This window comes from Plectropomus leopardus, chromosome 19, assembly GCF_026936395.1.
Source record: "Plectropomus leopardus strain MGB_pleo_1.0 chromosome 19, ASM2693639v1, whole genome shotgun sequence".
In the NCBI taxonomy this organism is placed as follows: domain Eukaryota; kingdom Metazoa; phylum Chordata; class Actinopteri; order Perciformes; family Serranidae; genus Plectropomus; species Plectropomus leopardus.
In genome coordinates, this window is record NC_142194.1 from 26,947,486 (window position 1) to 26,965,898 (window position 18,413).

Here is an 18,413-nt window from a genome sequence, read left to right on the forward strand (position 1 = left end):
TCAGTCGGCCATGCACGGCCTCGCATGTCTCCCTGTCATTAATTAAAATTTCTCTTTGGAGGTCAATTAAATTTCCTTTAACTATTCATTTGCCACAATGCAGGGCAGCGCGGAAAATCTATTAAACCAGGAGTTCATCTTCCATACGCAGTTTCAATGATTGGCTGTTGTGACACAGGGTGTTGGGGAGGGGTTAATCTTCTCTCTTTGCTTTCCTCGTGGGCAGAAAGTGGGCTTAAGCTCTTCTCTGTGTGGAGATGGCGAGCTGAGCGGCGGCGAGCCGAGGCGGGAGCTCTTTACCGGTCTCCGTAGCGTGTTTGGCCAAGGCTGACTGGCTGCCAAACAGCCAGAGACAGAGCGGGGATGAATCAGCACTGACAAGGTGAAGCCAGCTTCGTGTTCGCCGGCTGACAGCTCAGGTGCTCAGAGAGATGGAGACACAACAGATTACATTTAGGCCACTGCAGAGAGACGGGAGGAGAGGGGGAGATAAAGCTAAAGAGGAGGGAAGAGTGCAAAATGGCTTTTGGACTCTTGAAACTTTTCAGAGATAAACAAGAAAGTTGAACTTGGGTTTGTGTTAATGTGTGCTGTCATGTGATCATTTGGAGAGCAAAAATTCTGCTGTTGTTATTTGTGAAACTAATTAAAAAGAATGTATATTTATGTTCAGTAGTGGAATGTAACTAAAAGCTTTGAAACTTGTGAAAATTGGCTTAATTTCTTTCAAAAACATGGAAAAAAAAGGCATTAAGTTAATTCAGAAGACATGACCCAAATATTAGTAAAAATTACAAGAAAATGACCTGAAAATTAGCACAAAAAAATCCAACCAAACAGACAAAAACCCAAAACAAACAAACAAGCAACCAATGATTAAATAAACAAAACAAAAAAACAAGCAAATGACCTGGAAAAAGTGTTTTAAAAGCCTGATAGAAATCATTTTAAATATCATTAAAAGAAGATTTTGGGCTATTTTTCCCTTTTTATAAAAACATTTTTTCTAAATCTACTAATTTCTTGCAACTTGCAGGATATTATTAGCAAAGTCGCTCATTTTTCCCTGTGTTTTCAAAAGAAAATTAACCCTTTTTGCTAAGGTTCAAAAGGTTTAAATACTTTTAAAGGGCGTCTAAACAATGCACAAGAAGTGGATGTCAATCCAGGTTTCAAAGGGTTAATTACAAATTTGAGGCACTTTCTTTTCATGCCACTTTTTACTTTTACTTCACTCCATTTATCTGAAAGCTTTAGTTACTTTACAAATGAGGATTTTTGCAAAAATAAAGTATGACTTGTTACATATGTAATCACATAACAGCTTAAATAAGTAAAGCTGCAATGATTAGTTGATTAATCAATTAGTCAATTGACAGAAAATTAATTACCAACTACTTTGATAAAAAAGTCTTCTATTTAAAAAAAAATCTATCTATCTATCTATCTATCTATATATATATATATATATATATATATATATATATATATATATATATATATATATATATATATATATATATTGAGATTTAGTTTTTTTTCACTATTTTTTGTCATTTAGATTTAAAAAAAAATATTTGAATTTTTTTTTTTAAAAAAGGGGAGTGTTGTTCCTATCGTAGCTCCTGCAATTTGGATATTCCTCTTGGCCATCTTGAAATTTAGATTTTTTTTACTTATTTGTGCAGCCCTACTCTAAATATACACAAGGTCCTAGACTACAAAAAAGAGCATTGAAATAGAGCTTGTTAATTAAAAAAAAAAAAAGTACAAGGAGATGATCCCATGGACCTCCTGACAGGTTCGGGCTAAGCCTTGTGTCCTTAAATCCTGGACACACCCCTGTATATATGTGTGGGGCTGCTGCTGCTGGCCCCTGGCCTCCTCATTTGCAGAAGTGGCCCCTGCACTTTGCAAGTTAAGAATCCCTGATGTAGATGCGACTGTATAGAAACATCATAGCGTCTTTTTGGTGCTATTTGCAGAGGACAGCGATCACAACTGCAAGAAATCACTTGTCAAGAAAATGTCAGCATAGGTCGTTTTAGGGTGTTTCAGCCAAAAAACAAATGCTGCTGTGATGACGGTCTCAAGGTGGCATATCTCTGACTGATTCGTCCAAAAGCATTTTCCTGGAGCGATGACACTGAGAATCGTCCTTTAATGTTGGAAAAACAACACTGTCTCCACTTTCAACTCCTCTCCACTCCTCTCGGATTTGTCTTAACAGCAATAACACTGTGCCACTGTGAGCAATGTCCTTACTCCGGACACACTGCAGGGTAGCTGCTCTCAAAGTGAAGTCCTTGAGGGAGCAGCGGGGGAGGCCGTGCAAAAAGAGGAATTGCTCAATCTAATTTTCACTTAGAGTAGATATTATACAGCCGAGAAAATGTATGAGTGACTATTGTAATCACAGGTTTTCCTACTAATTCTGTTATATTCTCTGACTGCAAATGACTAAAGTCCTCCAACAGTATAATCTGATCAAGCAGGGGTCCAAGGACACAACGTGGGGCTATTTTTGGATCTTTCCAGTCTGCCATAGGTGGTAAACTGCAATGCGTCCTATATGCTCTATCATTGCCCGAGGCTAACCCTGTACTAACTGCTGGCATGTAAACATAAACTAATCATTACATTAATCTCACCATGCAACCGTGCACTTTTGCAAGCAGCCCATCTGTGAAGGCTTCCCAATTAGCTGCTGTCATATGGCACAGGATGGAGCAGAATTGCGATCCTCGCTGTCCTTGCTCCACAACTGTACAGGAGAGCATAATAAACAATATGCCTGAGTAATCCGCTGTTAGGCTGCCGGATTTCATCTGCAAAGCCCTTAAGATAAAGTCAAGGCTTCCCTTGAACCAGAACACAACCATTGTGCGTCTCTGAATGGGCGAATTGTTTGGGATTTTATCTCCAGCGGAGTATTCGTCGGACAAACAGCTCACATTGTGTGCCAAAACAAACAGCAGTCAGGAGCATCAATCGGGGGACACACACCGTATCAAAGTACAATAGCAGCCAAACAACAGCATCACAATAGCGACCGTCACTTGAGCGGTGAAGTGCAACGTCTATCAGAAGCGACCCAAAGAGAGTCAACAAAGCCACGAGGCCTGCCGAGGACAGACGCTGTGTTTTGCATTTGTGTGTCCTTACCTTGCGTCCGCCTGTGTTGAGCTTGATGGGCGTGAGGAAGGGGTCAAAGATCATGTGGCTGGTCTCGATGTTGACTGGTGACTGCCTCTTCCCCACTGAGCACAGGTTCCAGGCAGAGTTTACCAGCCCCCAGAACGACGGCACTGCAACACAAAAAGCAGAACGGGCGTTCAAAAGGGGCGAGCATCTGCAGCGGTGAGATAGGGCCACGTTCCACCAGCAGGTCACCCAGACGGGCAGAGTTTCTGCTTCAGCTTTTTTTATTTTTTTAATTTCAGACCTGCCAGACTCACAGTGGGAGAAATGTAATTAGCAGAGTTCAACTGATGTGGGCTTTTGATAGCCGGTGGAAACACTCTCGGATTGAATCTGCAGAGTTATTTTAATGTTGGAAAATGGTTTAATATGCTAATTTAAATGTTTGAGATCAAAGTCAAAACGTGTAGAGGTGCAGTAACAACATAAATCCATACACGCACACATACACGCACACATACATGCACACATACATGCACACATACATGCACATACAAACAGTGGACTTCAGGGATACTCAGCCATTTCTGCAGAATGACAGCAGGCCAGGGGCCAGTCTCAGCAGCCCCATACATGTTTTTAGGATTTTAGGACGTTTCTAGGACTAAAGGACATTTTTTTAGGACTTCAGGACATCTCTAGGACTTCTGGTCATTTGTAAGATTTTAGGTTGTTTCTGGATTTTTAACAAATTTCTGGTATTTTAGGATTTTTCTAGGATTTTAAGACAATTCTAGAATATCAGGACGTTTTTCAGGATTTCAGGACATTTCTTGGATTTTAGGATATTTCTCTAATTTTGGGACGTTTCTTGGATGTTGGATTTTAGGACGTTTTGCGGATTTCAGAATGTTTCTAGAATATTAGGACATTAGTGGCTTAGCTAGGACCTCTGTCTTACTGGACCTCCGTCAGGGGGTGTGGGGGATCCTCCACTGGCACTTTTCTTGATAAACAAGCTCTGTTTTGATGCTGTTTTATGCACCCTGGCACCTTATGTATACTAAAAGTACAAAAACAATCCCCAGTGTGAATCATTGTATTTTTATTGCAAACTAGAAAATGTTTGGAGGGCCACTTAATACACTTTGGAGGCCAGATTAGACCGCAGACTGTGAACTGAGATTCACTGGTATATATGGCATACATATGTACGTGTCTATTGTAAGTGAAATTAATGCACAAATATAATAATTTTATTTCCACTTTCCATGTTGTCATTAATTTATTCAACCTTTACCCGACCCGGTCCAGTGAGAGCAGATCACACTCTTTTGCCGGGCACCTTTTGTACAGACGACAACAAAGGAAAGGCAACTAGAGGGGCCCTCGGAGAGCGCAAGCCTCCGGCAAGGCCAAACACCTTATCTCACAATGGCAAAGGTCCAAAAGACATTCACAACATTAATACAGAAGCACACAAGTATTTGCTGTTGTAAAGATATGGTGGAGTAATGGCTTCCTACACTGAGAATGAAGTCACACTCCCTCCGTGTGTGTTTTAGTCCCAGTTTCTCTGTATGATTTATAGTTGTACGAACTTTCGACACCATCTACTAGACAACTTTTGTGGTTCAGAGCCTAGGGGCCCCAATGGCAAAGGGCACGGTCACCTTTAGTTTTAGCCAGAGGCCCGAACTGAGGATGTAAGGCTGCACTGCCTCATAAGTGGTTGGTGTTTCTGTTATGTCACCTAGACCCTGATGAGCTTTAAAGGCGATCAGTAAAATCTTAAAGTCAATTGTAAAATGGACAGGGAGCCAATGGAGGGAAGCCGGAATTGGAAAAAATAAGGGAAAAGGGAAAAATAGGGAAAAATGTGAAAATTATATATTTTAAATTATTTTACAAAGTTATCTTTTTTTTTTTTCAATTTTTCCAGGTAATTCTCATTGTTTTCATTGTTTTTTTGGTTTTTTTTACTTTTTTCCCATTTTTTGAAAGAAATCAAGCCAATTCACTTAGTTTTCAGAGGGTTAACTTCTAGGCTTAAATGCGCCCATATCATCTGTCTTGAAGATACAGCAGCATGTGGATTGCCAGTGTAATACTGCAGCAGCCAATGCCAAGGTGAGAATCACGAAGCTTAGTGGGCGAAACTAATCTGCAGTGACTTTTAGCAATTTTGTCTCAAACCTCCCTCAGAATAGAGGACGTATGAGAGAAGTGAGAGAAGAGGAATCGGCCTGTAATCAGCTAACACATGTACTATAAGACTGAGAGGACAGGATGGCACAGTGAGAGAATGTCAGCACTGTGGGCGTGATAGGCATCTCAGCCAGTCATTTTCTTATGTAAGACTTGGCCACCGGGACCATGGATTCAATTCCTTCAACAGGGTGGGAAGCAAAGGCTTATCACCATCAACTCCAGCAAGAGGCTTTTTTTTTTTTTTTTTTAGTGCTACAATATCTGGAGCCTAAAGCAGCATTTTCCATTTAGGAGCACAGTATTACGCAGAGATGAGTCACTGGAATTGTGCTATGCAAATTCCGCCGAGATTTTCCAACAAAAGCGGAGATAATTTGAAATTTGAGAATATGCAAATTCATGATGAATCAGGGTGGAGGGAGACACGACACAGCGTGAATTCAAAGCAAAACCTCAACAAGCCATGCAAGACTCGGAGTGATTTTGTTTGTGGTGCTCACAGACGTGCTCGACAGAGGAAAGCACTGCATCACTGTTCAGTTATAGCAAGTCAAGAGAAACAGACGGCAGGGGATTCATCACCCTTTCTACCATGAACATGGCGTTAGCTGGGGGTATGTGCAGATTTCATGGTGTTTCCCACTATTAATAAATATCTGCAGAGAGTGTTTGGTTAAAGTAAGCAAACACGTGTGACTAAGCTGCTGACTTAACCCTTTAAAACCCCAGCAGTCTGGGTCTGAGTCTTGTCAAAAACATGGAAAAAAGGCAATGAACAACAAAAAAGGAATTGCTCCAAATATTAACAAGAAATAGAAAGAAGAAATAAAAAAAAACAGAAAAAAGAAATAGAAAAATGAGAAAGAAGAAAATTACCTGAATATTGCCAAAAAAGAAAAGAAACAGAAAGTTAAAAATATAGTAATTTTCTGTAACATAATTTAAATCACAAAAAAATTCCATAAAATTGATAAAACAAACAAACAAGCAAACAAAAAAAGGAAAAAACCTGAATAAAGTGATTAAAGATGAATAATAATTCTGTACAATAAATTTAAAAATGTAATAATAATATTTATAATTACCGGTTTTACCCCCCCTAAAAAAGTATTAATTTCTTGCAATTTGTGAAACACTTATTAACAAGTTGCTCATTACTTTTTTCCCCAAGTTTTTGAACATAATCGTGCTGATTGCTAAGGGATTAAAGGTTTCAATACTTGTTTTACTTGTCTGAAAGCAGCACAAGAAAAGTGATATTGCTCCAGGTTTTGAAAGGGTAAAAGTGTCAACTTATATCTGTGACATCTAAAATACAAATTAAACCTAACCCTTAATTTTAAATATACATAGCTGGTGGAAACAGGACTGAAAAGAGGCTACACTGTAAACGCTTCACAGAGATGGGATAGAACAGGGAGCTAATGGTGCCCCTTTTTTTGCCCTCAGGCCTAAAAACTGGTTAATCCAGCCATGGAAATACAAACTGTGATGGAATGAGCAGTTTGGGTAAGAATTTTTAAGTCTTTGTTTTCTCCTCAGCATACAGCTGGCTAACCAGGGTTCAGTGTACAACCTGTACTGGCTGAGTGCTGGTTTGTGGACTGCTTTTGAGGGATTTCTGTGCCTCTCCAGATTCCAGCAATTTTGTTAACTCTTTGAAACTTGGAGTGACTCCACTTTTCTCTTCCTGCTGTCAAATGCCTTTCACAAGTAACCCTGAATAAAATTGTTCAATTTCTCTCAAAAACATGGGTAAAAAGGCATTGAGCAACTTGGCAAGAAATTAATACATTTAGAAAATTATTTTAAAGAAGCTAGTGAAAAATGTGTAGGGGAAAAATAAGAAAGCCATGGAAAAAACTATATTTACAATTACCATAATTACCTATTAAAATTATATTACAGAACTACTATTGCCCAGGCCATTTCTTTTTTTTAACATTTAATTATTATTATAATTATTATTTTCAAATCTATTAATAATTTCCAGGTAATTATCCCATACTTCTTACTAATTTCCTGCTAATTCTTGGGTCCATATATTTTTAGTTGTTCATTGCCATCTTTTTATGTTTTTGAAAGAAACTGAGCCAATTTGCTCAGGTTTCACAGAGTTAACAGAGTGAATATTATATTAATGATACCAATAGATTTAAGCTGTCCAAAAAACAGCTAAGCTGTAATAAAGCAGAATGATCAGTGAAGCCACTCAAAGCGTAACAGAATAATAGATAATAGCATAGATAATGTGATGTAGAACTTTTGAGTTAGGCTTAAAATGAGATGTAGGAAATGTGAATGAAGAGAAAATCCTTTAGATATTTCTTTAATCTACAAGAGGGTCAGAAGATCACAAGCTGGGCTCAACATACCCTGGTGCAGTAAGTGAGCAGCTTTAGTAAGAGCTGAGGCCTTTCATGGCTCAATATGACTTTCCTTGAAGCTTACCTATTATTTATCCAGACCCGCATCGAGCAGTTAATCATGTCATTTTATGTTCGCTGCAGTTACGTTTCAATTCACTTTGAAATAACCATCCAGACTTAATCCTGCACTGACTGAAAGATGACAGATAGGTCCACTATAGTTACAGAGTGGTGACTGTGCTGCAGACAGAAGTAATGGCACACTGCAGGACCTTAGTCACACACCACTGACTCACACTGCAATAAAAAGCTTTGCCTGGTAATGCTGCTGGAGGTGGGAGCGCTTTCTGTGAGCTGTCAATACTTTGACTTTATCGCAAATAACGAGATGTATGTCGACCTGCACCACGCCACAGCAAAATAGTAAATACTGCCGCTTTATGAGATATGCCTCCGAACTTGACCTCAAGCACAATGTTGAACATAATGCCCACTTTCAGAGTCCTCACACGCCAGTCTGCAAGTTGCTGCTTTTATTTTTGTCAGCAGAGTGTGGCAGCAGCTTTGTCTGCCAGTCCAGCAGCAGCAGCAGCAGCAGTGGGAGCATGGGACTAGATGTGTGGTCGCCGGTCACTCGCAGCAGTCTTTCTCCATTTCTGCCAATCGCGCAGAGGCCTGATGAACTCTGGCAGGCTGGCCTCTCTAGCTCCGATGTTGACGGAAGCCCTGAGCGGTGAAGTGCAAAGTTTGACCGAGATGCAGGGGGAGTCTCTGGTGAACTCTGTGTTACATATCAGTGGCAGCTACAGCCAGAACTACTTCACAGTGCAGAAAAGGCCAAATTTCTTTAGGGAGCTCAGGGGTTTGCTAGTAACAGGACAGTCCCTCTCTGTGGCAAAGGTAGTTACAACGGACACCAGTGACTATTCTGATGGGCCTGAGTGCACGCCAAGTTAGTTGTTATAAAGTGAACACACATAAAATATATATATATATATATAAATATATATATATATATATATATATGTATACAGTATATTGTATCCTCTTGTCACACGATCACGTTGATGTCCAAAGTCACGAGACTTTGGACATCAACAGACATATTACCCAAAAATCATCACTGTATAATTGTATATGATGAATAGCAACAGGAAAATAATTAATTATGGATTTAATTGCTTTTTTTTGTATTTTTTATAGTGTATGTAGAATAAGTACACAATTTTGTTTTACATGCTGCTAACTATTTACAAAAAAAAAAGAAAAGAAAAAAAACATGATGGAGATTGGTTTGCCTTTTCAAAGGATTACCACAAAAGCTAATGCTTTCAATTCAATGTGAGTTTTCCAACCTGCCCTAATTCGGAATTTGCAAAATACTGCTGATTTGACTGTGCTGTCAGCACATGATCCTGAAAGACACCTTTCACCTGCGCAGGATACGCCTCTGGACAGCAGCAGTTGAGAACGCAGTGGACAGAACCAGATGTGTTGATATTAGACAGTGCAGGACAACTGGATGGCACCTGCCACATCAGCCTGATAGGCAGACAGGTGGCATCATCTGAAAAACGCATGTGGACGGAACCTGTCACGTCTGCATGATACACCACAGAAGGGCATCAGGTTGAAACCGGAAACAATGTAATATTAGGAGCACGAAGGAGCCTGTAGGGCAGGGGGGACCAACAAACCCCAGACTTTCATGCAGGAATCCAGTGTTCACTTCCCGTCTGAATGTGAATGGTTTTTTTTTACACCACGCTGTATAATCCTGCCATGTGCATGTGCTGACATCACTGTAACGTGATCCTGGAACGTACGACCAGATGCAGAAGGATAACTTAAACGTAATATGTAGACACTGAAGTCCACTGCAAAGCAGTAACATGTGACGACTTGGGATGAGAATATGTTGGTTGTTCTTGTAACACAGTCATCTCTCTGAAATGAAAATCTGAATTGCTCTCAAGGGGCCGGTCTCCAGCCAAAACATTTTGCAGTTCCTGCTCTCATGACAAGCCACTCCACACTTTGGGCCCCAGTGCAACCACAATGCCTGCCCATATGCAATTTTGATTGGTTATAATGTTCCACAAAGCATGTTGCACCATGGGAGATAAAATCTTTACTTTTGGCGACACACACCAATGGGAGCAAGCCATTTATAGGCTACTGTGTTAGCACATCATACATGTCAAGTTCAATCAACATCATATAACAATATGTCAAGTTAAATCCGAGGATTCTGCTGTTGTATGAAACACATTCTATCACTATCTTTCTACAGGAGGCAAAAACAGCAAGACAGAGTGAAAAACATATCACAGATTGGGTATAATTTCTTAAAGGCAGCACTGTGTTTGTGAGTACCATGTGTTATGAGGGAGGGAGGTTCAGGGGAGGGAGAGAGAGACCTCTTCTGATGCAAAATCCTTCATGAAAATGGCAGGAAATCCATGCGCGGAATGGGAATTGGACTGTGAGCGAATCGATCCATTAAACCCGGGCCCCTTGTCGTAAATGTACACATAATTATTAGCCGTTGATAGATTCCTGAATGCGAGTACAGCGGCAAGGGACATCACTCACTGCTGACAGAGGCACAAGCACCTCTGTCAATATCTACACACACCCTCCTATAGCTCTGATACACCTAAATTTCACTTAGGCGGCTCGCGAGCGTTCGAGCCACTTTCATTTCTTATTGGCAAGCTGTAAAAGTGGACAGGGATATATGGTGTGGCCTTTTGCAGATGTCGGACAGAGTGGATGTGTAATGTGCAAGTGAAAAGGGCAACTGAGGGTGGGAGGCTTGTGTTTCATGGCCGGTCTTCATCACATTCTCTTATCAAAGATCCACTAGGATTTCACATGATGGAATAATGGCTCGGGCTTATTTGGCATAAAAAACCCCCAAACAAACAAAAAACCCCATAGTGAACCGCATTCACAGCAGTAGCAAACTAAACAATAATCACAATCTTTCCAGCTTCTCATAGTACACTGCATCTAGTCATCATCTCTGTCTCAAACAGTATTTACTGTGGTGTATGCACAGGAGAATACATATATCTGTCCTCAACCAGCCTGTTTTCATTCCCAGTGCATCATATCAGATAGCTTGGTCAGCATCATCCAACGTACAAGGCGTTCTTTAGCCCAAGGAAACTCTCTGCTTGCTTCTCTTGGGGGCCACTTATGCAAAATGACAAGAGGCCAGGGACTGGTCTTAGCACCAAATACATGTTTCTAGGGTTTTAAGATTTTTCAAGGACTTTAGGACATCTTTCGGATTTAGGGCAAGTCTTGGATTTTGAGACATTTCTAGGACTATAAGGCGTTTTTATTTATTTATTTATTTATTTATTTTTTAAGATTTTAGGACGTTTCTAGGATTCTAAGAAGTTTCTGGGGTTTTAGGATGTGTCTTGGATTTCAGGAAATTTCAAGCATTTTAAGGAAATTTCCAGAATCTTAGGGCATTTCTGAGATTTAAGGACATTTTTAGGCCTGTAGGACTTTTCCAGGATTTTAGAATGCTTCTAAGGTTCTAGGACATTTCATCGACTTTAGCATGTTTTATGGATTTTTTTTTTTTTGACATTTCAAAGATTTTAGCACATTTCTAGGATTTTAGGACATTTCTAGGATTTTTGGACAGATCTAGAATTTCAGGACATTTCTATAATTTTAGGGCATTTCTAGCATTTTAGAATATTTCTTGGATTTTAGCATATTTCTAAGATTTGGGATATTTCTAAGATTTTAGCACATTTTTGGGATTTTAGGACATTTCTAGGATTTGAGGATGTTTCTACATTTTGTTTTTTTTTTATTTCTAGGATTTTAGGAAATTATTTAGATTTGGGGACATTTCAAGAATTTTAGGGTATTTCTTGAATTTTAGGACACTTCAAGGATTTTTAAGATGTTTTCTAGAATTTTAGGACCTTTAGAGGATTTTAGGATGTTTCAGACTAGCAGAAACATTTAAATTTACAAAGCTGCACTCCTCCTTTCTCCCCTTCCCCCCCTTCCCCGCTTCCCTCCCTACACCCCAACTGCACTCGGGTAATGAGTCAACGTCCGTAAAGAGGAATGTGACACCATTGTCCATTACAGTCTCAACATTACTGAGTTTGATTGAATGGGTGTTTTCCACATTGAAATCTTGCCTGGTTGCGTGGGTGTGTGAGGCCATGTTTGCAGACTAATTATGCCGCTGCCTCTGCTGGGTGTGAGATGCGTGCTGGGTCGTCCCTGTGGGGTTATTAGAGTTCAGGGTTGCGGTGAAGGTGGGATCCAAGGTCTGAGGAGACGCTCGCTGGACAATTAAGCCCTACATTAATTACTTCCACAGCCGAGTATCTTGCAGATAGCCATGTAGTTATAAATCCAAAGCCTGGAGAGACATAGTTTCTCATTATAGAGAGCAGCTCAAAGAACACTGGCATCAAAGTACATTAAATGGACATGTGCAGACAAACCCAAAGGGGTTAAAGGGGCTGCACACAGGCCTGCAAAATGTATCTATAGAATAGACTTTACTACAACTGCAAAAAGTGAAGGCGACTCTACCCAAATGACACTTAATGAGATGCACACAAACACACATCTAAGGACACATATGCGCGCGCGCGCGCGCACACACACACACACACACACACACACACACACACACACACACACACACACACACACACACACACACAAAGAGCAGTGTTGCTGGCTGCAGAGGTATGCATTTCATTAAACAGGCCCAGGCGCAGAGATAGCCTTAATGAAATGTCTTTATTCTGTCAACTGGATATGGATGAAAAGTTAGAGTAATAGTCTTTGGGAAACAGGAGGGAATTGGAGGAATGCAAAGTGCGCACACACACACACACACACACACACAGAGGCTCAGACACGCAGCCTTTCTTTCTCTCTCCCTCTTCCAAAGACCCAGATGCATCCCGTACATCAATTTCTTGGACGAGCATCAAGAAAAGTATAAAAAAGTGCCTTCCTTTTGTAACTGCTGACGCAAAGCCGGGTTGCAAATTTGCCCGCAATGGGAGAGAGAAGTGTGAGAGAGCGAGAGAGAGCGCTGAAGGAAACCTAACAGCTTGGGGATAAATGCTTACTTAAGCAGGTATGGAAACCAACATCTTAATGATAATGAATGTCTAAGAGCAGCATTAAAGGAGCTGTCATCTTCTGCTAGCTCTCAATTTGAAACACTGCTCAGGCGCTGCAGGCTCCATCTTGTTTACTCACTAGGGGGGCATTTTAACAGACATGTTGGTGCATCTGAACAGAAGGAGATGTGCTCTGTATAAAAGCTCTGGACAGGGACCAGGTGCAGTACATTTACAAAAAAAGTTGTCAGTGTTTTTTGTATTTTTTTAGGCAGACAGAACTTGCAGTCTGTAAAATTGAGAGGAAAAAAAAAGAAATGCGCAGGGATTATCCATTATCAATAACGGTGATATTCAAATTACGGCCCCCTGGCCAAATCTGGCTTTCTGATAGGGTACTGGGTGGCCCCCAAATTTAATTTGCAATTCTAAAAAAAATATCACACTGGGGATTGTTTTTGTACTTTTACATAAAGTGCCAGAGTACATAAAACTGCATCAAAATAGAGCTTTTTTTTAAAAAAAGGGCCTGTGGAGGATCCTCCGCAATCCCCGACAGAGGTCCTAGCTAAGCCCTTGATGTCCCAAAATCCTAGAATAGCCTTGAAATCCTAGAAATGCTCTGAAAACCGAGGAATGTCCCAATATCCTTGAAATGTCAGAAAATTCTGGAAAAATCCTAAAATCCAAGAAAACGTGCTGATGTCATTAAAATGTCCAAAATCGTAAAACATCCTTAAATCCTAGTTAGTGTCCTAAAATCCAAGTTAATGTCGTAAAATCCCCAAAATGGCCTAAAATCTAAGAAGCACCAAGTCCTAGAAATACACTAAAAGCTTTAAAACATGTTTGGGCTGCTGGGACTGGTACCTAGCCTCCTGTCATTTTTGCAAAAGTGGTCCCTAAGCAAAGCAAGTAGCGTATCCCTGGTCTATTACATGTTCTTTGCATGGATTCACATGCAGTTACTGGCTTAGATGAAAGATGACTACAAGATGCATCTTGCAGCAATATAGCTGCTTGAACAGGAAACTATTGCAGAGACAAATTCAGGGGCAATGGTGATTCGTTGGCATCCAGATGAGCACAGTTAAAGGAATGAAGAGGAGGCAAACACCCAAAACTACAGACTAAATTAACTCACTGTTTAACTCCCAGAGTTGTCAGGAGCAACTACACCATACTTATTTACGATAAACAAAGCTACTAAACAAGGGAAAAATACGGCAGCCCTGAGAGCTCACCACACTGCTAATTAGACATTTGACATCACACGTGCAGCATTTAGACAAAATGATGCAAACAGGGAAAACACAGAAAATGAACAGAGAAATGAGCTTTAAGTAGCACACATGATATGAGAAACACTTCTGAGCTATCGTTGGTAACCCTATAGTAATGTCACAACGTTTTGAATTATAAGGAATTCCCTCAGGCAAAGTCTTTTGGAAAGTGTGCACAAGGCAGTGTTTCCTCTACACTCATTTAGGAGTGGCGGCCCGCCACTCCTAAATCCTACCCGCCGCTCCTTCAAATGTCGTTTTTTTTGGTTGTTTTTTTTTTTTAATTGCAAATACACCACCGCCGCATCACAACACAGTCCTGCACTGCGTTGGGTGTCGCGAGTGCTGAGGCAGATAACTATCTTGCTCCGTATCTACTCTTTGGGGTAGATACCACCGCCCCCTCCCCACCCCCCAACAGAACTAACTGGTGCCGACGTTAATTAGCTACTCGCATCCAGGCATCAGGTCGGAGAGTCAGAGGAGTGTCGGCTTGAAAATAGCGTGCAACTTACCGGAGAAAAGGTAGACTTATTAGCTTAAGAAAACTTATAATAGATTTTATTAGTTAAATAAACATTCGCAAAATATTGATGGCCAGCTAAGGTTACGTAGCTTAAGTTAATTGGGCCCGGTGCCAACTCAACTCAGTGTCGCTAACGTGAGTAAACTAATTGATAGCATTAAGCGATATACACGCCATGATGTATTTTTACATTCGGCCTTTAAAAAGCGATTTTCATGCCAACCATTCAATAAAAAGGGGCATTATGCTGGGCATAAAACTAAAATGTGCAGTCAAGTGTCATTTGTTTACGCCGCCACGGCTCCCCGGAGAGCCTGCCCCCGCTGCTGAAAAAAAATCCTAGAGGAAACACTGCAAGGGGCTCAAAAAGTCTGCCAGAGCACCCTAATGCACTTGATGAGACCATGAGAGTGAACACTGGGATTGATCACTTTTTAGTAGGGATGTCCTGATCATGCTTGCAATGCATTAGCAATTTTATTATAATTATATTTTTGTTAGTATAAAAAATGACAAACCCTCCCTTTGATATTTTTGGCCTGTCTCAGGGGAGTGTCTGTGCCTTTAAGAGAGTAGGCTCTCCAGTGTTTGTTGCTCCGCCTGAGTTGGCTGAATGAACTGTATTCCCTCGAGTGTTTATTTTCGTTATCTTAACATCTTTTGGGCAAATTACTCTTTATTTATACACAAGCCATGTTGCCTTTTTGCTCACAGAACGTGTATTTGCAAGTGCTGAGTCTCCACTGCTCTCCTCCCCTCCTCAGAGCAGGGCAGAGAAACACAGTGTGCTGTAGTTGAACACAAAATATCAGACTCTCTTGCAATTTTTGTTTATGATATAAAGTGTTTTGCAGCGGACGGGGATCAGTCCCTGCTCTAACACACAGAGCTTAACAGACGTGAGGGAGACAGACACAGCTGAGTAGAGGAGAGCTGACAAAGGTGCAGTCCATGTTGCTGTGCATTAAAGTAAGACATGTGACAGCTGCCATAAAACAAAAGATTGAATTGCTCTATAAACTTAATATTTCTTGATCAGAAAAAAAGAAGTGCCTTGATTGGCTCTGATACCGATGTTTAACATCAAATAAGAACAACCCTACTTTTTAGTGTCCCCTGGAAACAGTTTATACTGTATTGTATGGAGCTATTTTTTATGTCCATGGTTGTGTTTTCTCTATTTGCAGAATTTGGTTAACATTTTAATTAAGTCTTAATTTGCATGCGTTTCTTAATTTGTGGAAAGAAAGAGGCAGAGAACAGAAGGCAGACTGAGTTTCACTAAAGCAGTTTGATGCAAAGCACTTTCAACTGTGTGTCTTCAATAAAAGTGCTGTATACATTTAGTGCATAATAATGACTATATTCACTGGAGAAGCTTACAGGTACAAGCAATGCCCATGTTATTATGGTGTTAAAGTTAGTGGGAAACACAACACTGCAATACTGAAAGCAGAGCTGTTTATAGAGGCTAGCACACACTGCAGAGAGATCAGGACCTTGGACAGCTCCAGCTGCAGGAGTGGGAGAGATTGGCTGTGTCTGAAATTACTTCCTACATGCTACCCTGTGCACTATGTCTACTTTCCACTATTTCATTTGAGTAGCCACATTTTCAAAGTGTAAAATGTATGCAGTACTACTCTTTACCCTGACATTTTCCTGACCGCTCTTTGAATGATCTAATTAATGAACAAATCCTTTGAAAAAGGACATTGCTTCTAATTAGGATTTTCTTTTTTTAAATCATTCCCACAAACAGTTGCTGCTGCAGGTGAGGCACTATCAGGTCGCAGCAACTTTTATCACCTGGCCCACAGTACTCTCATTACCACCGTTCATCAATGGCCCCTTTTTATCAGCTGTAGCATTAGCACTAATGAGGCTAACATGGGCGCTGCTGACGATTAGCAGAACAAACTGTAAATCACCAGGCTGCTGTTAGAGGCAGGGCGCCGCAGGTACTTCAATGTCTGTCAAGATGCACACGCACTGAGTAATGCTGAGTGAATTCAATAGACTGTGTGCATCTGTGTGTGAGGTGCAGGGAGGGAGACAGGCTAAGAGGAAATGCAAGGTTTCCATCCAAATGTAACTCAAATTATAACCAAAATTTCAGAAAATCAGCAAAAGAAATTGCATAGTTCCATCCCCCTTTGTAACCGTTTCTTACATTCGGTTTATCTTGATAAGTGGTTGACGCTACTTCTTCACTCGAGTACCACAAGGCCATCCCTTTTCTGCTCCTGTAAAACCTCAGAATACTCTTGCTGATGTATAATATGCACTCTGCAACTACTTAACAAGTCTGTAATCTCATAATAAATAAAATAATAAATTAAATCACTAAGTCCTTTTATAGCAATTAAAAGAAAAATATACAATGTCCTTGAGAGAAAAGACTCAATTTAAAGTTTTTATTTATCAATTATTTTTAATCAGTGCATTTTTTTTCTCAATTAGGGCTGTAATGGTACTCAGGAGTTCAGTTAGTTCAGGAAAATAAACCCTTAATGCATAAGGATCTGCTTCTTTTCACGATTTTGAAAAGAAAGTTGTGAGGATCATCTGAAAGTTTTGAATCCACAATTCCTCTGTGAAATCATGGACTATAACCTCCAAGAAATCCCTCATGCGCGGCTGGTCCCATGTATAAGGGGCTCGCCTTTCCATTATTGTTTGCATGAAACGCCTACATGTCCTTGGATTGGAAATAATGGCGGCTAGTGTGAAGGCTGCAATAGAAATAAAGCTGCTCATGCTTCTGGGAATGTTATCACCAGAGGAGAAGTTGCATAACATCGCTCAATGGAAATGCAGTCATCTTGCAATTTTGTTTTCCCAACATTTGAAAATATCGCTTCAAGGGGACCTATTATGCTTTGTGGGTTTTTTTCCTTTTCCTTATTGTTTTGTGTAGCATTTTTGTACTTGTAAAAGGTCCAAAGGAAGTTCTCTCTGCTCCTGAGCTGCCTGAAACAGCTCGTTTGAGTTTCAGTCTTTACATCCGTAACAATGTGACATCACAATGTAAGAAACAGAGTAGAATGTGCAAAGAGAGAGCCAGCTGACCAATCAGATCACACTGGGCTTCTGGGAGGTGGGACATAAGCTCAGACAGACTGTTCAGACAGAGGTGCTGCAGCTAAGGACAATATGAGACACATTAGACTTGCTTTCATTTTTTCCTGCTCTTTCCTCAGGCTCTCTGCCTCTCACAGACACACACACAAAAAGCAGGGCTTTGCAGAGCTCCAGACCGTGACCTTTTAGTCACATTTTGTGACCATGGGGCACCAGTACGACTTGGAAATCTTTGCAGTCTATGAACTGGAGAGCTGTTAGTTTGTTTCCAATAGATGAATCCTCATACCACTGTTATAGTTTAACTCTCTGCTAATGCTAACAATTAACTGTTAAGTGGAAGCTTTAAGTCCACAGCAATACCATCGACACTTCTGGCCCAAGATGTGCTGGGTCCTTCACAATAAAATGTGCTCCTATGTGGTAGAGGTGGTTGGACCTTATGCATATCTGTGCCCAGGGGACAAGTGTAATCCGCACACGACACAGCCCTGTTCTCATTATAATCCATATTTTCATGCTTCCCTATAGAACTATTTTTGCTGTTAGACTCTCTATGTTACTGAAGTATACCAACTGAACACCAAAATTCCATGGTTCTTGATGCAGGAAAATATAGCTTTGGTACATAAATGCATCCACCAAATGGAGGTCGGGGCTCCTGACTGAT

General features: G+C 40.5%; 1 protein-coding gene across 2 annotated transcripts in view; it reads right to left on the reverse strand.

Annotated features, from left to right (window-relative positions):
- The window catches only part of ca10a (carbonic anhydrase 10 (inactive)a), a 360,009-nt gene that overhangs the window by 174,385 nt on the left and 167,211 nt on the right, over positions 1-18,413 (reverse strand). For both annotated transcript variants that reach the window (XM_088070320.1, XM_042508113.2), the window contains exon 4: positions 3,166-3,308. In XM_088070320.1, coding sequence (XP_087926446.1) covers positions 3,166-3,308 — 143 coding nt within the window. The remainder of the gene's footprint in view (positions 1-3,165; positions 3,309-18,413) is intronic.